Here is a 23,365-nt window from a genome sequence, read left to right on the forward strand (position 1 = left end):
AGCCTTCTCTTCTACAGACTGAACAACTCAGCCACTACTTGTAAGACTTGTGCTCCAGACCCGTCACCAGTTTTGTTGCTCTTGTCTGGACACACTCTAGGGACTGAATGTCTTTCTTGTACCTAGGGGCTCAAAACTGAACACAGTATTCAATTCTGATTATGACACAAAAATAGAATTACAATGTATTAAATAAAATATCATATGCTTACATTTGAATATAAAGTTGTTAAATTCACCATTCGTCAGACTCCATCAAGCCAATGGAATGATATAAAAGATTAATTTGACCCTATCCATTTACAGTTTTAAGAGATAGTTAACTATAGTTTTTTTTATCATAAGCACTTTTCATTAAATATATTTTTGTCTATTTTTTACATTGTGCTTTTTTTTGAAAGATTACATTGTGATTTTTTGAAAGATTTTACATCCCGCAATGACATTCTGTGCCTTTGTGCTTTGTGATTTAAAGGGCAAAGATACAAGGAAACTGATCCATATGTGGCGTATATTTGCATAACAATCTCAGTAAAACTGAGCAAGACATTCAGGAAATTGAGTATTCATATATACTCAGCAATCATTAGACTGTGAATTGATTGTACAGCTAGTTTGGGGCCCTTCATCAAGAAAAAATGATTACTGGTAATCTGGAAGATGTTCAGTGGATATCCACCAAGATAATGGAGACTGGACATTTGCCATGTGAGAAGAGGGTGGTAGAACTGAGCATGTTCAGTGTGGAACAGAGGTGGCTTCATGGGGCCTAAAAACAGCCCCCAGAGCCTACAGGGAGGTTATCATGGAGGTGCATCCACCCTCTTCAAAATGGTAACTGACAGGTGGAAAAGAGAACGAGTGCAAATTGGAGCAAGAGTTATAAGGATAAAAAATTTCCCCATTTGGACAGCCATGCATTAACACACGTTTTCCCAGAGAGGCTGTGCAATGTCCATCCTTGGTGGTTTTCATGACCCACCTGGATAAAGCTACAAGTAACCTGACCTAATACTGTAGCTGAACAAACAAAAGATTCAAACACAAGATTGGACCAGCAATCTCCCCAAGTCTCCTTTACCCTTCATTATGCTATGATGCTATAAATCTGTGATCTATCTGATTTTCTTCTATACATCACCCCATCTATTAAATAACTGACTTTAGTTTTGCACTAAGCTCTAAAAGTCTATTTACTGCAGACAAGGGCTGCTAAACTCAACATTTTAAGTTTGTTCAAATGACAAAGATAAGTATTTCCATGTTCTGAGTGACAGGATTGATGGAAAGCATTTTGACACCAAATTGGATTACACAGAGAAACTTATATGAAAATATTTTTCTCTTCATCTCAATTTAAATATGTAAAATTATTTAAATATAATCATTTAAGGATGACTTGAGACTTGAGACTTCCAGTACGGGAAGAATGTAAAACAGAATATTAAACATATAGCTTTAGATTTTTGAATTTATTACTAAGGGGTTTTTACTGACAATTTGGGAATTCCAGCAGCCAATATTTGTTTAGGGGAAAAAATCAAAATAAAGCATAAGAAAGTAAGGGATTTTTCCTCCAGTAATGTGATCTTGTTGGTATAACAGAGAATCTAAATGACAGGTTGTCTATTCAGTTTTGCAGAATTTGGCTGCATGTACATTTAATGGATAGAAGACATAATGTATCCTCAAGAAATATCAACTTGACTTTTAGAATAGTATTTTTACATGTGCCATGGGAAAACGAAAGACAACTTTATAAGCTACCATGAGGCAAGAGAAAGCAAACATCTAGAAACCTGGACTTGTGTCATCTAGTTCCATCAGCTAGAGAATTCCTTATAAAGAGACAAGTGCTGAAAGCAGCCCCACCATTCTATCAATGGATTTCACACAAATGCTCTGCTCACCCATGGAGATATTGGAGGTCATTCAGTCCCACATCTAGGCTTAAAAGAAAAGCGGTCAGACTCCTCCTGATCTTCCCCTGTCAATACTGATGTCTGTTATCTAGAAACAGCACATTCTCTCCTGCTCAGCACCGGGCCATCAACTACATCTGAATCACAAGATTCAGGGCCATCTGCTTTTGCGCACACCATTTGTGATTTATAAAAGCACAGGCTAAGGCTGCAGGCAAGATCTGAGAAAAGAACAACACACAGAAAGTTAATAAATAGTAAACAAAACTGCATTTGTTCTTTCAAAAATGATTTAAATTAAGAATTGTAATGTAGTTGCAGATGTCTCCCTTTTGATACTCTTTCCGTTTTCATGTTGGTTTATGATAGGTATATGTATTAGCAGCTGCTATTTTTTTAGTTTGATTATAAACACAGGTTCCCTCTGAACATCACAAATCAATTCTGTGCTGTGTAGATTACAAAATACTTGCACAGATTTCCCAGAAAGGCTGTGAAATCTCCTCCTTGGAGATCTTCAAAAGCCAGTGGGACGTGATCCTGAACACCTTGCTTTGGGTGTCCCTGCTTGAGAAGGGGTTGGACCAGATGGCCCCTAGAGCTTCCTTCAAACCTTAACTATTCTGCGATTCTGTGATCCAGAATCAGGATTTTGGGTCTCTAAATCTAAACCTATCTACTTTGTGCTTTGGGAACATTATTGTACAATACATTAATTCCACAGTTTTCAGTAAAAAAGTCTACAGAAGGTTAAAGTTTGAATTTTGCCTTTAATTTGAATATATTTGGAAAAATATTATATCCAGATTTCCTGTGTATCATTTGAAAAATAAGATCAGTGCTGAACTGAGAAGAGGTAAAAACTATTTATTCATCTTTTACTAATGAATGTCAGACATAATTAAAGGATTTTAAATTAACTTCTGTCAGCCTCTATGTAGTTATGTCAGAGCATGGTAGATATTGAGACAATTAGAAAGCAATCTGGAGATCAAGGAAATATAATTCACTTTATTCATTTTCCTTTATTGTCAGATATCTAAATGTATAGGCAGCTGAATCTGAAATAATTGATTAAATTCCCCACTTAGTCTATTGAACTCCTAGAACACAATTCATTTGTGTCATGTTGACATAGGTCAGATGAATCAGGCTTTTAAAGTGTCTATTTCTTTGCATTGTTTTCTGCTACATCAAAGTAGAATCATATGATAAGCTCCACATTGACTAGCTACCATTACTTAGTCACAGTACTATTCATTTTGATTTTGCTTTCATTTGATTCACATTTTTAAATCATAACCATTTATGACATAACTGTGGCTGAATCAGTAAACATAAATATTCTAACATGATGCTTTACTTAGAATGAGTTTAATCCTACAATCCATGCTTGTGTTGTTAACAGGAAACATATAATATATAGTAGTAATTGAGTTGGACAAAAATGAATGTATGGTTCCACAGTAATTGTTCGTGTCAATAATTTGCAATTACACTGATAAAAATCCCATTTCATCTCTTTGGAATGTGAAACCCGTAATGTAGTTTATAGTGTAGTAAGCAAAAACAGTTTATATTAAGATACATTTACAACATGCATGCATTTTTCCTCAAATGTGTAGGTATCATCTCCTTAAACATCAGTCTTTCCAATGATATTTCATCTGTCGTTAGTCTTGAATCATTTTCATATTATTTTCCATACGTCACTGTTTTCAATATTATTTCTTCTTAATCTTTTTTAAGAGTATCTCTTAATTTGTTATCATTTTGTGTAAACAAATAATGAATAAGATATATATTGAGCAATCATATTCCAAAGTATACAAAGATTTATGCCTCCATTTAAATCCTTTGAGTAAGCTCACTGGAGACCATTCCAATAAGTAAACTTAAATATTTATTTGTAGGATCAGCTAGAGTCACAAGCAGATTAATTCAGAAGCTCAGATATTTTCTTAGATAAAAAAGATGGGAAAGTTTTCATTTTCTTATCTTTAGCAATATTTCTATTAGTTTTAGGCATTCAACTCCATAAGATGTTTTCTGTAATTCAAATTAATCTCATAACTTTTACTGGAAAACCTTTCAGATTTTCCGATCTTCTTTTACAATGATTGCACCAGAACAACACATCATAATAATGTGACAGAGAAGTTTTCAAAGGACTTGATTTTCAGACAGAAAAAAAAAAAAAAAAAAAAAAAAAAAAAAAAAAAAAAACAGCTATAACTTCCAGTGCAGTAGGAGAAACAAACTACTTTTATATTATGCAATGATAACTAGGTCAAGCCTGGCAGGTATGAAAAGATATTCATCCTGAAATATTAAAGACTCACATATTCAGAGTGTGACACGTTACTTCTTGTTACTAAGTTTCTAAGTCATTCAGTGATTATCTGGCAATATTTCTTCAAAAACTGTGGTTCTGTAAGCATTTATTCTGTGGATTTTTTTAATGATTTTTCTTTCAGTGTTCAATATCCAATTCATTATTTACATTGTTTTGTATTAAATTTGACCAATCAATTCAATATTTTTTTTATTTCATAATCTCTAGTTATGAGATCCAAACTTGTCCTTTCTTTGTTCAGTATAAATTCCAGACATTACTTTTCACTAATGGCCACTTTTGTTTTGGTGAAATGTACTCCTTTTTTTCATACAGTGTATCCACTATACTTACTTACATTCATTCTTTGCTGACAAAATTTTATTATGTGTTTATGCTGTTATACCAAATGAACACAAATATATTTGAAATGGCTCAACTTCTTTTTAAGATTTTTCTCTATGTCTTCTTTCATGTCTGACTCTCTCTGAATGACTGTTTATTTTATTGTAATTTACTACAAGGCCAGTTCCTAACAGGTTTGATTTCTCTAACAGAATTTTTCCTACATGAAATATTTATGCATTCAGAACAAAAAAAATATTGAGACTGGAATTTATTTTTTAAACCTCTCAGTTGATGATTTGGCCCACAGTAATCAACACGTGTATCATGGAGCCCAGTCTTCTCTTGTGACAAGACTTTGTATAAATATAACTTTCAGTTGTGGCCAGTTGTGGCTTTAAGACTTAAGGTAATGCACAATGTTTTTGAAGAAATGTATATGTTCTGATAGAACACCCAGACCTATTCTGTAAGGAAATTAAGTTGACTTCTATCAAAATACCTGCCTTTCCAGACTATTTTTTTTAAAGGCTCGCGTACTGCAGTTTTTAGATATATGTGCAATCTTGGTCAGTATGGTGCAACAAATGTTTTATTTTCTCATACGCTGTGTGGACAGAAGCCCATATGAAAGGAGAAGGTTTCCTTTGATTCTCCTTTGATGTAGTGGTAATACTTCCAAATTATTAATAACTTCCAAGTTAACAGGTTTCCCAGATTTGATTGCATTTAGTTTCAAAATCAGCAGTCAGCAGGGACATACTTGGTGGTAATTTGTTTTGCTCTAAAAAAGTCAGTAAAAAAGAGAATTATTGTTAAAGAAATCAATCCGTATTGTGTGAAACATCTAATTGATGTTCAGGAGACATTATTTACTTATATTTCTATTGATCAACTAACAATATCATAATAGTGATAAATGATAAAGAAGTTTAAGTTATCAAATGACATACGGAAGGATTGCTGTTTGATGTGCATTTTCAAGACTGTGATCACTCATGGGTAACACTGTGAACTGATCTGCATAGTTCAACTTACTCATCTGTGTCTTTATTCAGTTTTTATATAGATATCTTAGGTAGAAAATGACTTCTTGAGAAACAGAAAGTGTAGAGGAGACAAGAGCAGAGGAGCATCTGAATTCAAAAGTGAATGGTCTAAAAGAACATTAGAATAATAAGGTAGATACATGGAGAGGTAACCACTCATGAAATGACGAGACATTTTACAAAGGTTTAACCTGTTTGACATGACAAATGAAAAACTAATTTGTTATTCATTGGCCACACATTGAATCATTACATGAATGATCAAAACATCTTCTTAAAGGATTTTAATTGATGTGTTCTAGTTTACAGATTCAACAGTTTTAAGTACATAGACAGTATTTATAATAGTTCAGCTGACCAGTGACAGTTTATTTATCTTCTGTGATTTTCACTTGTTCAATTACATGCTCATATCCTAAGCTCAGATTGCAATAACTCAGCTCCCCTTGATGTTAAATAGAATGACATGCTCCAATACAAACTGTCATATTAAAAATCTTAGCTAAAATAATTTGTAACAATCAGCTGCTACCTATGAAACACTTTGTGATTCTAAGGCCTTTGTTTCCAGTTGACCTATTCAGCTAACTCCAAGGTCTTAATGATTTACTTTTTAGGTGTGTTCAGACAATTAGATCAGACAATCGACTTGTTGGTCATATAGGACACCACAACTTGTAGAGAAGAGCAAATAAATAATTTCCTGGAAAATACGACCTTTTATTTATGACACACAAGAACTGAAGTACTGGGGCATTTATACACATTAATCTGGTGAAAAGTCAGCACTGTGAAATGATAATTTGATATGTCATACCTCATATACATAGCATCTGCCAGCATCTTGCTGTTACATGAATCTAGACAGTCATGACATCACGTTAAATGCGAACTTCAATTCTCAGATATTTGTCCTAATTCAGTCACATAGAACATGCAATTCTAAATTTCTAGTTTCTTTTACATAAAACATTGCTTAAACAGAAGCAAAAACAATACAAAACAAACAAAGAAAAAAACTAATAAGAGGCAAAACATCCAAAATATTATCAAACATCTAATATTGTTCTTTAAAGTTGGAACTCTGATATGGAGTACTTTTCTTGCATTTTATGCATTTATTCTTCATAGAGAACCTTGGATTCATGCCACTGAAAAATATCCATGAAATTAAAATAAATCATTGCCTGAATTTGTAGATCTAAGTCTTTTTTTGTAGTCAGTAAAAAGAAATAATCAGTTTTTGACTAGGATTAATCTCTTCTTAAATTAGAGACCTAAACTAGGTCAGACTAGGTCAGATGAAACAAGTTGTGGAAATGCAGTGATATTTTTTCAGTGTAGTATAAAAGAAACAAGATAAATGTAGAAACTATGGAAGTTGCAAGGATTTAAATTGAGGTGATATCAATAGCACATATTCAGAACTTGAAAAATCTTTCATGCTTTCCCAGGTGATAATAGTTTTATATTTTCGTTGTTTTATATATTTCTTTTAAATTTGTAGCTTATAGGAGAAAGGAAGGTTGGTGCTAAAAGGTTTACACCATTGCCCTATAACAAACAGAAGTAAAAACATAATGTTATCTTAATAATAACATTAAGTAAAAAAACATAGGTTGCTCTGAAAGTAATGCTTCCTATTTATTTCCATAGAAATTACAATTAGGAGCACAAAATAACTCTACTCTATAGAGCAAATTCTCGACTACAAAACACTGTTTTTCAATATAATTGCCACCCCAGCTATGATTTTTTTTACCAGAGATGAACAAGAACCTACACGCTATGCTCAAAAAAAATCTGCACCACTGAAGATGACCCACTCTTTCACAGCTGCCGTGATGGCATCGCTGCTAGGAAAATGTTGCCAACACAGTTCATCTTTCATCAACCTGAGCAGATGGAAATCAGAAGGCACCAGTTCTAGAGTGTACAGTAAGTGAGGCAGGACATTCCAGCCAAGATTGGTAGTGTGCTCCACAGTCTTCAAACTGATATGGGTCCTGGCATTATCGTGTTGCAAAAGATTGTTTTCTTCTCTGGAAGACTCTGGAAGTTTGAGCCTTCATTTTAGTCAGTGTCACAATGCTTTGTTTATGGTTCCAGGAAATTCAAAAAGATCAGCCCTTTCCTATGCCAAAAGACAGTGAACACCACTTTACTTGCTGGAGTCTGCATTGGAGTCTGCACATTGTATTTCTTTTGTTTCTCTGTGAGCATTCATGGGACCCATCTGGTACAAACTATTCCAATGTTGCTACCATCATTTCCAATACACTGAATCATAGAATCATAGAATCAAAAGCCAATTGAATTGAATATTGAAGCCAATATTCAGTTCCATATTCAGTTCCTGGACCATAATCTGCTGATTTACACGATTGAACTGATCAAGAAACCCTTCATTTTGTGGTATGGCAACTGTGCATGGCCATCTAGAATATGACTTGTCTCCTATGTCTCTATTGACACTGCTGAAGCACAACACCTACCACCTCACTGTGTTCACATTCACTGTGTGATCTACAGAAACATTCAGCAAATAACAATGAATTTCAGTGGGAGAAATTTTTTCCACATGGAGGATTTAAATTTCAAAACTTTGCTTCATATATGCTTCCATGCTAGATGCCATTTTGTCAGACCACCATTCTGCTGCCATTTGCCACATGGCAACAATATGTAATGAATGTTCAGCCTCTACTGCCATATTACCAACATCCACCTCTGACACTGTGGTCCAACATAATACAAGTCATTACTTTTGGAGAAGCCCTCATGGCTGTAATAAATGTTTGGCACTGTAACATAATTTAGCTCAATGCCACACATCATGTTCATATGCAGTGGTCACAAAGGTGTTTTTTCCGATTACTAATGATCGTATGTATCGGCCTCCTATCACAGAATCACAGAGTCATGGGGGTTGGAAGGTACCTCAAGAGATCATTGAGTCCAGCCTCCCTGCTAAAGTAGGTACCCCACAACAGGTAGCTCAGGGAGGCCTGCATACAGGTCTTGAATATCTCCATTCCATAACCACTCCAGACAACCTGTTCCAGAGCTCCATCACCCTCACTGTAAAGAAGTTCTTCTCCCATTATTCTTTTTCTTATCTCTACACACCACTGAGAAGAGCCTGGCCTCATCCATTTGCCTACCACTTCCCTTTAGATATTTTCAAACATTTATCAGATCCACTGTTAGTTTTCTTTCCCTCATACAGGATATGCTGTGGCTATGTATTGGTGAGAAAACACCGCAGCAGCAACAACTGTGGCCCCCCAGTGGACTCCTTCGAGGAGAGCCCTGTCTTTTTTAACTGTGGAGCCAAGAACTGGACACAGTAGTCTAGGTGTGGCCTCACCAGGGCAGACTAGAGGGGGAAGATCACTTCCCTCGACCTGCTTCCACATTCCTTTTAATGCACCCCAGGATAGCATTGGCCTTCTTGACCAAAAGGGTAGACAACTGCTCGTGGACAACCTGTTGTCCATCAGGACATCCAGGTGCTTCTCTGCAGACCTTCTCTCCTGCAGGTCATCCCCTAAACTGTACTGGTACATGCAGTAATTCCTCCCAGGTGCAAGACTTGCTGTTGTTAAATGTAATCATTTTTTTCCCTGCCCAACTCTCTACTCTGTCCAGGTCTTGTTGAATGGTAGCAGAGCCTTCTGGTACCTGGTACAAATCCTCCCAGCTTTGTATCATCATCATCAGACTTGTTGGTTAGACGCTACCTCTTCATCCTGGTTGCTGTTAAAGATGTTGAACAAGATCAGACCCAGAAGCAATGCCTTGGGAAAACTGCTAGTTACAGGCATCCAACCTGTGCTGCTACTAACAACTCTCTGAGCTTTGCCATTCAGACAGTTCTCAATTCACCTCACCTCCACTTATCTAACCCACATTTTCTAAGTTTCATAACAAAGATGTAGGAGACAGTGTGAAGCACCCTGCTGAAGTAGGTACAAAAAGTACACCACATCAACTCCTTTCCCCCCACCTACACAGCCAGTGATGACATTATTGAAGGCTTTCAGATTGGTCAACCATGATTTCCCCTTGGTGAATCCATGTTGACTACTCCTGATAACTTTCTTCTCCAATTTTTCTGTATCCAGAACAAATTGTTCCATCAACTTGCCATGGGTGGAGGCAAGACTGACTGGCCTGTTGACTACTACTATAAAGTTGTGGATTTTCAAATAAATTATAAGGAGGAGATTGATCTCAATCAATTCTGTGTGGCACCAGGAGAGGAGGAACTTGTCTTTCATTAAAAGTGCTAACTGGCATCTAGTTAAAGAAAGTTACTACAAATAAAATGGTATTTTCAATATATGCTTAAATGTGTGGAGTGAATTTAATTGGGGGAAAAAAAAACAGACTAAAAGAAAATGAGAAAATGGAAAAAGCACTTGTAAGCACAAAGGAAAAAGTAAGAAAGTAGAATTATAAATACTGTGTGTACAGAATTTTGACAAATTAGCATCCCACTCTGTGCCAGGAAAGTGTATTAAAAAGCAATCAAATAGAAATGTGCATGTGTGTTTCTGAGGAAGAAGATAAGCTCATGTAAAACAAAGTGTTTACAATGTAGTACAGTGAATGTATTACTCAAGTGCAAGTTTATTTGCTCAGCAGCTCTAGAAATAGAACCATTTACTGATGCAGTTTATTTTGGTTATTAACTGTTAGATATTGTATTTGAAAGTCTTTTCTTTCATTTGCTACTTAAGGTAGGTTTAGGTTGCCCGTTGGATTAAGTTGCTGCTGCTGCAGTGTATTCACTCCAGTACATAGCCAAGCACCACCGCACCGTTCTTTCATCGGCCCTTCTCCAAATGAACAGAGGAAGAAAATATGAGGAATGGTCAATTATTGCTCTTCAATTTTACTACGTTAGCATGTTTTAAGCTACTTTTATGGATTTGTAAAATCTATGTGATAGTAAATGGAGAATATATAGAAAAACATTACCTGATTAAAAGATAACACAGCTAGGCATAGGCTGGTAGATGAATACACAAGTAAGTGGATATTACTACTGCAATTAGTCATAATTTATAAAAATTACAAATGTGAAAATGTCAATAAGGTCAAGGAAAAGAATGTACCTTAACAATTCTTTTGTGTTTTCTAATGAAAATGTAGTTCAGGATTAATTAATGGATGGTTTGTACATTATAATTTATGCTGGCAGCATGTTAGAGAGAAAATTACTTTCTTCCAAGAATATGCTTATGGACTACCATTGTCCCAAGTTTCTTTAATCACCTCTGAGGAAGAAAAAAAAAGGAATTTTATAATATGTATCACATGTTCTGAAATAAGTTTATGTAATGTATATAAAAGTAAAGTATCCTGCTTTTTCTCTTTTTTTTCATTTAATTTATTTTCAGGCAGGAGTCTTTAAGATTTCTTCTGTGCTCTTCATCTTTTTTGTTGTTGTTCCCTGAAAACATCTGTCTAATTACCTTCTTATTTTACATAAAAAATTTCCCTGAAACTCCTCATTAAGTCTGCAGATACAGTGAGACAGAATAAAGTGCGTATGTTTAGAATATATACATATTCCCTATCTTTCTGTTTTCTCTTGCTATGCACACGTACACTAACTTATTTGATGACAAAGGCTTTTTTTTTCTTTCAAATTATCAGACTGATAATTTGTGAAGGAGTCAAAAGGTTTTGGGGAATGAATGATAACAGCAGAAATAATAACCATGATACATACTCTGAAGTTTCTGACTGTTGCTCATATTTGATTACTTAAATGTCATATGATAATGTGATTTTTCAAAATTCAAATTTTTTTTTTTTTTTTTTTCACAAAATGTGGTTAGATGATGTTTCTGTCATGTTAGCAATCTTTTTGCCTTAGGTTTCTTGAACGCTTTTTCTGTCTAACATCTTCAGTATCCAAAGTTACTCTTGCTAAGGTCCAATGAGCGATTCTAAGCACAAAGCTCCTCCTTCTTAAACTAGCATTCCTAGACAATATGTGTATGCCAGTACAAAGTGATACAGTTATTTCTTTACCCATCTTAATATTCTATGATCACTGATTTTACTTCATTGAACCTAAAACTTCCCTGTAGAATCATGGATATCATTTTTTCTTAATTCCTACATTGAATTCTTCTGTTGCCTGTATGAGCCTCATGAGCTACTGAACAAATATTTCCTATTGCTTAAGGTGTAAAATTAAGCAATATTTTTAACATAGGCTGTACTGGAAATTTGAAAAAACATGTTTTTAATCAAATTTGTTTTCTGTAAATCTTATCTTTTTAGAAGAGCTACAATTCCAGCTCAAGTTTCATTTCTTAGCTCTGCCTCTCACATACAAGGAAAAGAAGGCTACTCTGTGGCAACAAAACATTTATGTTTGTCCTTGGCCTGAATTTTACTTTGCATAAAGCTATTTTTACCTTGTTAGAAAGAAGATTGCCTACTTTATATTCATTTTAGGTATTTTCAGCATATGCCCTTAAACATTTTAATACCTATCATATGATACCCTTTAAAACTCTGTAATAAACTGCACACGAATAGTTTAAACTCAAAGCATTGTACTGGAAGAGAAAAATGCTCTGCATTAGTCTAGTTTCTACTTTAAAAAGGAATTAACTGGTTTAAGTGACTGATAATGAACTACGAAGCCTTCTACAGCTTCTTTGTGTGGTTCCTAAGCACTAAACACCAAACACAGATCAATTTTTTATTTTTAATCTGATCTTAATTTGGTAGCAATCATTAGTGGGCTGTTGTCAGGGCTGCAAAAACCTGCCTCTTCACTGTTTGCAGTGAACTGCAACTGAGACATAGAAACTATAATTGAAGTGAATTGGAAGGATAACAAGAGTTAAAAATGTTTCAGCTTTTGGCTTTTGTATGAATTATTCTGTCAATTTACTAAAAAAAAAAGAAAAAAAGAAAAAAAGAAAAAGAGCACCTGAAGTATTAAACTTAATGTGACTGATCCTTCTATTCTCATCTACATATGTATAATCAATTTGCTATTTGCTATTGGTCCTTTCCTCTACTTAGTTGTTTATCTGACTGCTAGTTTTTTCCAGCTTTCCTGTTACTTTCTGTTCCTTTGACTTCCTTGAGAATCTTCTCATTTACTTCTGATTATTCCTTTCACATTCTGCAGAAGTATTTTGTGATCTACTGCGTCTTCTATACTCTTGTTAGTATGAACATTTTTTATCCTTAACACACATCAATGCATACATACACACACGTGCTGAGAGAAACTTATACTTCAGCTCCGAGAAGAATAGGAGTAGCCTCTGCAGAGAGCCATCCTGCCAGCCAGATGTTTTGGATCAGTGTTACTGCTTTTTTCCCAATCTTCTAAATTGTGTCAATGATCAAGGACAGTACTGAGCTAGTTATACCCGAAGTAGGACATACAGAACATGTTCCACCAAACACACTGGATTTAATGCCTTGCATCTTCACTAGCTCCGGAATTACTGTACTTTTTCTCTCCCGCAATGGAGATTGCTCTTGTGTCAAAGATTATTCTTTAGTAACAAACTAAAAATAAATAAATAAATAGATAGATAGATAGATAGATAGATAGATAGATAGATAATTGCACTTTTTTTTAGCAATAAAAATGATTGTGCTATTCTGCCTTTGCCAAATATCTCCAGAAATATATATTGATCTTCACATTAGCAATGAAGACTGGCTATATATTTTCAAAGAGGTGAATGTTGTGTATTTGTTAGGTTTGTGTGAAGGAAAATGGAAAATGTGTAGCTAAAACCTCTTGAACTGCTCTGAAAAGATATAGTGTTATTTTTGCCACAAGCTCTGTGATAAGGTTAAATAACTCTAATAACTCTATAAAATGAACTTCCCTGGAGAATTAAAGAAAAAAAAACAAAAAAACAAAAACAACATTCTCTAACCAACCAGTCAAGTACATCACCACAATATGAAGGATAAATTCATTCTATGTGGGGCTGCCTTAAAGAGAGTTGGAGGTTTATGTTATAGTAAGAATACTGAGCAGATGCAGATGGCATCTCTTTAATTAACCTCTAACAGTTTTTAGTTTTTAGAAATAATAGTTTTAAATTCCTTTTTTAATGATTTTTTTTTTTTTTTTTTTTTTTTTTTTTCCCCAATATGGCTACAGGACATGTATAAAATTTCCCTTTTGTTTAATTCTGAATCTTCCATCCTAGACTTATTATTTTAATTCAAGAAAATTCCATGCATGATTTACCTTCCTTTGCTTTTATGCTTTCCTTAAGATTAATTTAAACCAGAACATTTCTTACAAATTTGTTTTCAGGTGTACTAGAAATGACCAAGTTAATGTGTGAAAACAAATCTCATGGATTTCTTAAAGAAGTATAAAATATCGCTTCTCTGTTCCCCTCTCTATTTAGAAACTCTGTCATTTCACTGCTACGAATTTTTACTATTGAATTCACAGTATTTATGTTTGTTTAGCTATTAAATTCTCTATATCAAATGTTTCCAAATTCTTTTTTTCTTTTCTTTATAGAATGAATATAGCATACTTACAGTATGGGTTCCAGGTATTCAGTAGTGTTACCTCTTTTTTCCATTGTCAGAGGACTGCAAAATATTGGGGGGGTTTGTTTGTTTGTTTGTTTACTTGTTTTGTTTGTTTCTTTGTTTTCTCCCAATACTGACAAAGGAAGTACTGCAATGATAATATTGTAACATACAGAGAAATTGCTTGGTTTGATTTCAGGACACAACCTGAAAACGTGTTGAAGCCATGATCCACCAGTTAGTTTTGTACATCTTTTACAAACCATGAAGTTTGTTCATGTATACACTCATGCACTTTGTCAGTATGTGAGGAGTAAATCAAAGTGTTCCTTAGGACACCCCTATGGAAAAGATTCATATCACATTTTCTTGAGGAGGGCTGCAAGTACATTTTATGGAAATTTGGTGACATTCTTCTTGCCTGAAAAATTGACCTTGAAAAAAAATCTTTCAGGACACACACTGCTTTTAAAAGGACTCAGCAATAATCTATTTTGAAAGGTTATTGTCTTTATAAATTTTGCATTAAAATAAAAGCTAAACATTGGTTTGTTAAAAAAAATAATAATAAAAAAAAAATTGGCTGGTATATCTGTTTTATTTTAGAAAAATGTAGACCTTAAAACCAACCTACATAAAGTCATATAATCAAAATGGTATACCAGTGAAAAGCAGAGATTTTAAACTAAGAAAACACTGAATTTCAAGCTGTACTACCAGAAAAAATGACTAGCTATGCAGGACTAACTATCTCAGTATTCTCTAAATATAAAGCAATAATAATTAAATCACTCATTAGATTATTTTTATTATAACTTAATAATAATTAAATCATTCATTAGATGAAGAAGAAATAAATTATAAGTTATGGTAGTAACAAATATTAAAATTTTTGTATGTAACTAAAATTGCTGTGTTCTTTTAATAGATCTGGGGAATTTTAGTGGTCGGACAAGAAGTGCTGTCTCTGTACGTGAAGGTCAAGGAGTGGTTCTGATGTGCTCCCCTCCACTTCATTCACCAGGTACAGTAGGTTGCAGCTTGTATGCATACTGATCCTTTACAGTACGCTCATTATAGGATGGTTGACATTGTTGATATCTGTACCTGACTGTGGGTCTTGAAGATGAAATATACACAGTTCTGCTAACTTTTTGGAGCACCAAAGGAGTAATTAACGCTCATTCTGCAAATTCCACTGGATAGCAACAGGATTTCTGTTATGAGAATGTCTTATTCCCACTACAAAAGTTCAGTGTACCAATTGTCTCCATGCCAATTGTGGTGAATATGCTGTCTTGAAATTACATAATATTTCTCCCAGAATTTAGAAACCTTCAAAAATTGTTCCAAGTGTCAGTGCTGAGATATAGATTTTGAATACATATTGGCTTCTCTTTTCAGAAGTACAAACATGGTTTTGATTACTTTCACTTGCTGTACAGCTTAGTTTCCAGTACACAATAGCATAATTACTAGCAGCCAGATATATCATAAATCCCATGAAATGACTATGAATTTCCAAATTTAATTGTAGTTATGCAAAGAGATCGTGTTTCTGCTTTTCAGATTGGTGCTCTTGAAAAGGCTGTGGTTAGCTAAATGTGTTTTCACATTTACATAACACATAATACCTAGAGACACAGCTCTAGACAGAATATCATGTTAGCAACTAGGTGCAGTATAGCTTATTGTTTTCCCATTTGGGAAATGAGATCTGTGCAGAATGGCTTTTCCTGACTTCAGATTTGAGTTCCAGAAAAAGTCACATTGCAGACAGAAGTGTAGGAAACAATACCTCCTCTGAATTTCAATTGTAGAGATGTATTCTGTTTATATCTATTGTGGGATTATTGTTATTATAATGATGAGCGTGATAAACAGTTGTAATTATCTCATCATCTCTCTACTTTTCTGACTTCTGAATACATTTTCTTGTTGTAGTTGCCTTCATAATCTATTTCTGCATTTGACTCGATGGTCCACGTGTGATACAATTAGATGCAAGATTTTAAGCTTGATTAAGATAAATAAACAGGGAAGAAGTTGTAGGCAAAAAAATGTTCCAAATCAAGAACTGAATTGCATTTCTTCAAACCGACTGGCAGTGTAAGGATGGATGGGCAACAACAATGCAATAGTCATATGTTTTTTAACTGCTGTCATTTAATAAAATACACCTAATATGTCATCAACATACTTTTAAATTTTCCCTAAAAATGTGCTGCTAAACTTAAATTTAGCTAGATTTTCAATGCCATGTTCTACTGCAATAGGCACATTACCTTTGATTGTGAAAAACTATACTATTTCATTTTCATAAGAGTGCCATCAAAACTCTGCTTGGAAAATCCTGTACTTAAAATGATCAATGGCTATAGTTGCTTCAACACTGGTACACTATGACAGCAAAAGATTCCTTCTGGAAAAATATTTGTAGCCTCTATTGGCATAGTTCTGTTGTGATAGAAGAAGTTCATAGAATGGAAGAATAATCACTGAAAGCTAAAAAATTTCATTGATATAAAAAATCAAGCACAAGCTCATGAATATGGTAAGGGGACCTGACCTTCCTTTTTTTTGTTTGTTTGTTTGTTTGTTTGTCATGTAATATGCAGAATCAGAAGCAATTTCCTTCTGTCTCCCTTCTTGCAAAATGAATTATGAATTGTAGTAAATCTTTTGTGGTATTGCTATGGGACAGAAAATAATATCAGTAGTGCCTGGAGACACCTGAGAAAGTTGGGGGGGAGGGGAGCAGTCTCCATCATCCTTACAAAAAATGTTACGCTTGATTACGTCTCAATAATATTCAGTGAAACTCTGGTAGTGAGGCACAAGACATTAATGAAAAAAGACTGTCAGATTAAAATCAGTATATGAAAAATTTTTCAACAAGCATAGAACTTCAGAGGGGAAATGTGTGAGCTCAGTACTGAAATTAAGTAGGAAACATGAAACTTCCCTTCTTTCGTCCAACTTCCAAGTCCTTTTATAGAAGAAAGAAGTGTCAAGGATTTGCATGAAGGAACATTTAAAATACAGTTATTATTTTTTTAAAGAATTCAATTTCTGGATTGTAGTTTCTGGATCTGATTTTCAAAATGTTATTTCTCCTAAGCAGCCCTGAGAAATTTTGACCTCTAAAATCATGAACAATAAAATAATCTAGAAATTAACAATTAAATAATAGTTAAATAGTTAAATAAATATTTGAAGCATGTGTGACATGTGAACATCTAACATTTACAAGACTATGAGTTGTGAGTAGGCTTTTGAGAGAGATTTTTCTGTAGATGAGCAGTGCAAGCTCCACCATATTGATTAATTCACATTCACCAGCATCTTTAGGAATAATTTTCACTCACTATCCAAGGAGATAAATCCATGATATCTTATCAGATCTAATAATTCTCCACAGCATCATGATCAATCCATGTTTCAACAGAATCCCATTCTTAAATCTCTAAGTCTATACTTATAACGCCTAAGAATTTCCAGATTGAGCTCTTATAGTAAATGCAGGTTAAAAAAAAATTAAAAAAATAAGACTTAATGTTGGAACACTGTATTAAAAGAGATATAGGTTTATTTACCTGTTTTCAAACAAGAGATAAATAATTATTTTTTTTATTGAATAGCGCTCACATGTTCTTTTCACAGAACACAGTTCTTCTGGAAAAATATGACTGTATTTACAAAACAGATATGTACAAATTATTCATGTTGGTTCATTAAGTTGTTCTCCAAATATTTTACAGAGGAAATATGCAAAGAAAGCCCCAAAACACAACAAATATGTTCAGAATATTTCCAGCGTGCACTCAAATGAGAGAATTAAAGGGAGAAATATATGTTGATTTTAATGGCTGTATTTCTTAAGTTATCATTACCTTTGCTGAGAAATGCCTTATCAAAAAATTGAGGGAGTTTTACAGGAGATATTCTTTGAAGCAAATTATATTCAAGAAAAAGATTTTGTTCAAACTTCTTATGACAAACAGCAACCATCAGATTCTCACCTCCTGCTTCTCTTAGACTATCACATATATATATGCTTCTTACTTCACTAGGAATACTACATCATTTTAATTTTTCTACTTGAAAAGATTTTCTGTTAATTCTTATTTTGTTGCAAAATCTGAAGTTGTCCCTTGAGAAATACATGGATAACTTGGACATTCATAAACATAGTATTTCATTCTTTAAAAAAATAAAAAAATTAAAAAAATTAAAAATCACCATAAACATTTCATCTACTTCTTCTCTATCCTTTACTGCCTTTTTCTTCAGAATGATTTTCCTAGGCTGTAAATCTGTTAACTGAGAGATTCATTAATTACCCACTGCTTAAATAACAAGCTTTGTTTGATATCTCCATTTAAAAAGGTTTCTGCTGCTTTTTTTCCATAAACATGATTATGGTTCTTCATTGTACTACGCTAAAGAATGTAAACATTGGGTTTCATTCAGTCATTTAATTATCTTAATTACAAGATTTACCACAAAAAGATTAAAAATGAAAGGAAAATTTCATCAAGATTTACATGTTTCCCTCAAAATTAATACCTTCAGTTGAGCTTTTTAAGGCTTTTATTCAAAGCTTTCAGTAGCAGCTTAATAGAAAAGGAGGTTTCCCATTGCTATAGTAGTGTCAATATACTGCACTCTATGAGTCAGCAAAGTAGATCATCTTCTGCTTCACTTCAAAGAGACACTGCTGTCTGGAGGCAGTGTGCAACATCTGTACTGAAGATAAATTGAATTTTTTTTAATCTCTTTCAGGAGGACAAATTTGATCTTACCCAATTCTAAAACTGTAATATAGGCACTAGCATTTATGCCTTCATAATTTTCATAAATAATAGAATAATTGAATCATCGTTGGAAAGCACATTAACTCAAGCTCCAGCCCACCCACCGCCACCATGGGGAGGCTTGACACCCACTAGATCAGGCTGCCCAGGATCCCATCCAATCTAGCCTTGAACACCGCAATGGGGCACCTACAACTTCTATGGGCAAACTGATCATGTGTCTCACCAGCCTCCGAATAAAGAATTTCCACCTAACATCTAACCTAAATTTCACTTCTTTTAGTTTAAAACATTCCTTCTTATCCAAGCACTATCAGACCATGTAAAAAGTCTCTCTCCATCCTGATTGTATTTTAAGCACTGGAAGTCTGCAATGAGGTCACCCCAGAGTCTTCTTCAGGCTGAACAAGCTTATCTCCCTCAGTCTTTCTCAGTAAGAGTGATTCTCCAACCCTGTGGTCGTCTTTGTGCCACTTGCTGAACCCATTCCAACAGCCCCTGAGCTTGGATGAAGTACTCTAGACCACGCCTCAGAAGGGCAGAATAGATGAGGACAATCACCTCCTTGCTGATACTGGCCACTCCTTTTTTGATGCCGCCCAGAATACAGTTGGTCTACAGGACTGCAAGTGCACACTGCTGACTCCTGTCCAGCTTTTCATCCACCGGAATCCCCAAATCCTTCTCAGTGGAACTGTTCTCAGTGAGTTTTCCCAGCCTGTACACATACCCAGGATTGCTCCAACCCAAGTGCAGCACCTTGTAGTTGGCCTTGTTGAACTTCATTAGTTTCATATGTGCCTGCTTTTCAAGCTTGTCCATGTCACTCTGGATGATATATATTCCTTTCATTGTGTGAACTGCACTACTCTACTTGGTGTTATGCGCAAACTTGCAGCAGTTTTTTTCCCAGAACTCCCCACATTAAGCCCATACTGCATCGATGATACACAGAAATAACGGGGCAAATCTAAATGACTTAAGAATTGTTAGAAGTAGGCTTTTGCATAGCAATTATTTATGATAACAAGCTTCTTATCTTTGGGTTAGACTACCCTCAGTATGTTCGTGATCTTGCTTACAAGCAGTTGACTGGAATATCTGCATGAATGCTACATCAAACGCTAATTTGAAGGCATACATAAATCTTACGATACACTAGGATGGCTTTTGTGAGTAAACTTCAAACCTTTCAAACTGTTTATGCAGAGGCCACAAGTTCATATTAAAGACATGTATTTTGTCCCAGGATTCAGATTCTGGTGGTATTTCAGTCCACAGCATTAAAGAACTTCAGTTTTTATGTTTATCTATCCAATTCTTCGTATCATATGAAACTTACATGAACTTAGGTCTCTGTAGTTACATCTCCCTCTCCTCAACAGTGGGTGCTTCTTCACCATTCTAATTGTCCCTACAAGTGATATTTCATCCTGACTGTGATTTATCATGTCAGTACAGTTCTGTTGTATTAAACAATATATGCATTGTTGGGTTTTTTTTCTATGATTTTTTTTTCACATCTCGCTTTTCAAATCAACTCAGGAGAAAGCTGTGTACTTTAATTCCATGAGGAACCAGTGTGTAGCTGAAATAGTCACATTTATCTTCTCCCTTGAGAATGATGAATTGGACTGTGTTGCTGATTCCTAATATAAACACTGTCAGTCTTCTCAAAATAAGACCTGGATGGGTCATGCATCCAGTCATAACTATCTTTTGAGCTAAGTTGAACTTATTCCCCAGCCAGTATTTTCTATTTAGAGTTTTTTGAGACTAAATGTACAACAACACATGTGAAGGCAAATAGAAAATTTCACATTAACTGGACATAACTGTAATCTTCTTCTAACTACTTCCTGGGAAGGCTGAACTGCCCAGGGCTCTAATGTTTCTTCTACTACTAGCAGAAGTGAGATTAAGAGGAATGCTACAGTTTTTTTTTCTTTATTTTTCCTTAACAAATATCAATGTTAAAAAGGAATGTAAATCTATGTCCTAGAATTATCAAATGGTTGGCCCATAGGAAGGAGACCTATATTAAGACGTAAGAAACGACCATCTCAGCTTTATCTCTTTCATAATTGCATGCCATAGTTTGTTTCTTTTCACCCATTTTTTATTCAGTTTGGGAGCATGATCTGAGAATCAGGAACAGGCCACAGCTAACAGTATTAAGTACTGATTGCTAAATTTAAAGGGCAGAAAAGTATAATGAATTTAGTATGTCACATATAAAAGAACAAAATGAAACAACTTCTCTTTCTGTTCTTCACATGCCCATAACATAAATTGTTATAATGCAAATACAAAATGAATTAAAAGCATTATTTCAGGAGCCACTCCTACCACCTGAATGAATTAGCTACGGTGAGTTGAAGGTACCTGAACTACCCTTTCAGGTTTTATTATATTTTTGTGTTTATTTCAATTTAATTGAGTAATAACGAAGTTCAAACTTTGCTATTTGATAACAGGAAAAAAAAAAAAAAAAAACATGTTAAGACTGTAACATACAGAATCATAGAAAGAATTTCTCAGGTTGGAAAAGACCTTAAAGATCATTGAGTCCAAGCACAACCTAACCGTACTACCTTAACTAACAACCCTCTGCTAAGTCATGTCCCTGAGTACCACGTCCAAACGGTTTTAAAACACATCCATGGAGGGTGACTCAACCACCTCCCTGCGGAGTCTATTCCAGCTTAACAACCCTTTCTGTAAAAAAGTTTTTCCTGGTATCCAACCTAAACTTCCTCAGCACAACTTGAGGCCATTTCCCTTCGTCCTGTCACCTGTCATTAGTGACACCAATCCCGCTCTTGCTGTAAGCACCTTTCAGATATTGGAAGAGAGCAATAAGGTCTTCCCTCAGCCTTCTTTTTCCCAGACTGTACAGCCCTTTATTTGCTCCTTGTAGGGTACATTCTCCAAGCCCTTCACCAGCCTCGTTGCCCTTCTTTGGACCTGCTCCAGCTCCTCAATATCCTTTCCTTTTAACTCTATGTTCTTGTCCTAATAATCATTCAATGGGATATTTTCTCTCTTTAGCACATTTTATCCTAGGAGATGTTTTGCTCTTGCATCCACTACTTTATCACCTTCAATAAAATACTTCATTCTATATACTTCATTCAATACTACATTCTTTTCTAATAACACTAATTCCCATGTGTGTTATCAATGAAGCAAATGTTCATGGCCCCTGACATGTCTCAGTACAGCAATCTGTATTCTTTATCTGTGCAACTGATTGATGACTATGCCTGTAGTTTTCATTATGGAATGAACAAATACAATTAACTTTGCTTTTTTTTTCTTCTATGGTCTTTTCATTACTCAATACATGACCAGTAATTTTCCTGCTGACTTCCCTGGAGCACTTTATAGTGTTTCCTTCCTCAATCTTATTGAAGGCGGTGCATGCATTTGAGGATATGAAATTTAAGATTTTGTGGATAATAGAATTTTCAATAGTGTGGCATTTTAACTAGCTATGTTTGCCAAAAAGGAGATACTCCCCGTCTGTTGCCTGTGTGTTGTTGCTAGGCTTTAATTGCATTTTTATGAATTGAATATGCACCACATTCTGAGCAATGTCTGTATAATAGTCAAATGAATAAATAATTATTATTAATTTAAATTTTTTTTGAAGCCTTGATTCTTCTTTTTAGAAATATTTCTAAGAGCAGTAACATAAAATAAACGTGTTGCTGCATCAATTTCTCTCAAGAAACTTGTAATTTTATAGGGTTTTTTTTAGAGCACCTTTCCAAATATTATCGCAATCGTAAATCATATCATAATAAATCAGTCTTATATATATCAATATATCAATAGTATCAATCATAAATCAATCTTATCATAAATCATTCCCATCCTATTAAAAAAATTAATATTTATTTCAAAAAATGTGCTATTTTTTGTCTGAAAGCTGACATATGGGACAATGATGATGAAAAGTTTCTGTAATTGATAAACTCCTCAAATAGTAGTCTGTTACTGAGATGTCTCAACAAATTAGAACTACCAGGATCCCCTTAGTCTAGTGAATAAACAAGACTGCATTAGCCTGCTAAGTTTAACTGAAATCTGTGTTCATGGTGTCACAACCACATTTCTCCAACCAATCTTGTAAAAATACCAATTAAAGTAGAGAGAAAAAAAAAAAAAAAAAAAAAAAGCTACAAAACTTCCATATTCAATTCCATAGGTTATATAATTTCACAGAATGGCCAGGGTTGGAAGGGACCTCAAGGATCATGAATCTCCAACCCCCCCCTGCCATAGGCAGGGCCACCAACCTCCACGTTAAATGCTAAACCAGGCTGCCCAGAGCCC

At 34.5% G+C, this 23,365-nt stretch overlaps 1 protein-coding gene across 2 annotated transcripts in view; it reads left to right on the top strand.

Annotated features, from left to right (window-relative positions):
• CNTN5 (contactin 5) overlaps window positions 1-23,365 on the top strand; it is a gene marked incomplete at both ends in the record, with an annotated part of 322,983 nt that overhangs the window by 129,926 nt on the left and 169,692 nt on the right. For both annotated transcript variants that reach the window (XM_079544036.1, XM_079544037.1), the window contains one exon: window positions 15,136-15,231. In XM_079544036.1, the coding sequence (XP_079400162.1) occupies window positions 15,136-15,231 (96 nt within the window). The remainder of the gene's footprint in view (window positions 1-15,135; window positions 15,232-23,365) is intronic.

The sequence above is a fragment of the Tetrao urogallus genome, assembly GCF_951394365.1.
Source record: "Tetrao urogallus genome assembly, chromosome: 1".
In the NCBI taxonomy this organism is placed as follows: domain Eukaryota; kingdom Metazoa; phylum Chordata; class Aves; order Galliformes; family Phasianidae; genus Tetrao; species Tetrao urogallus.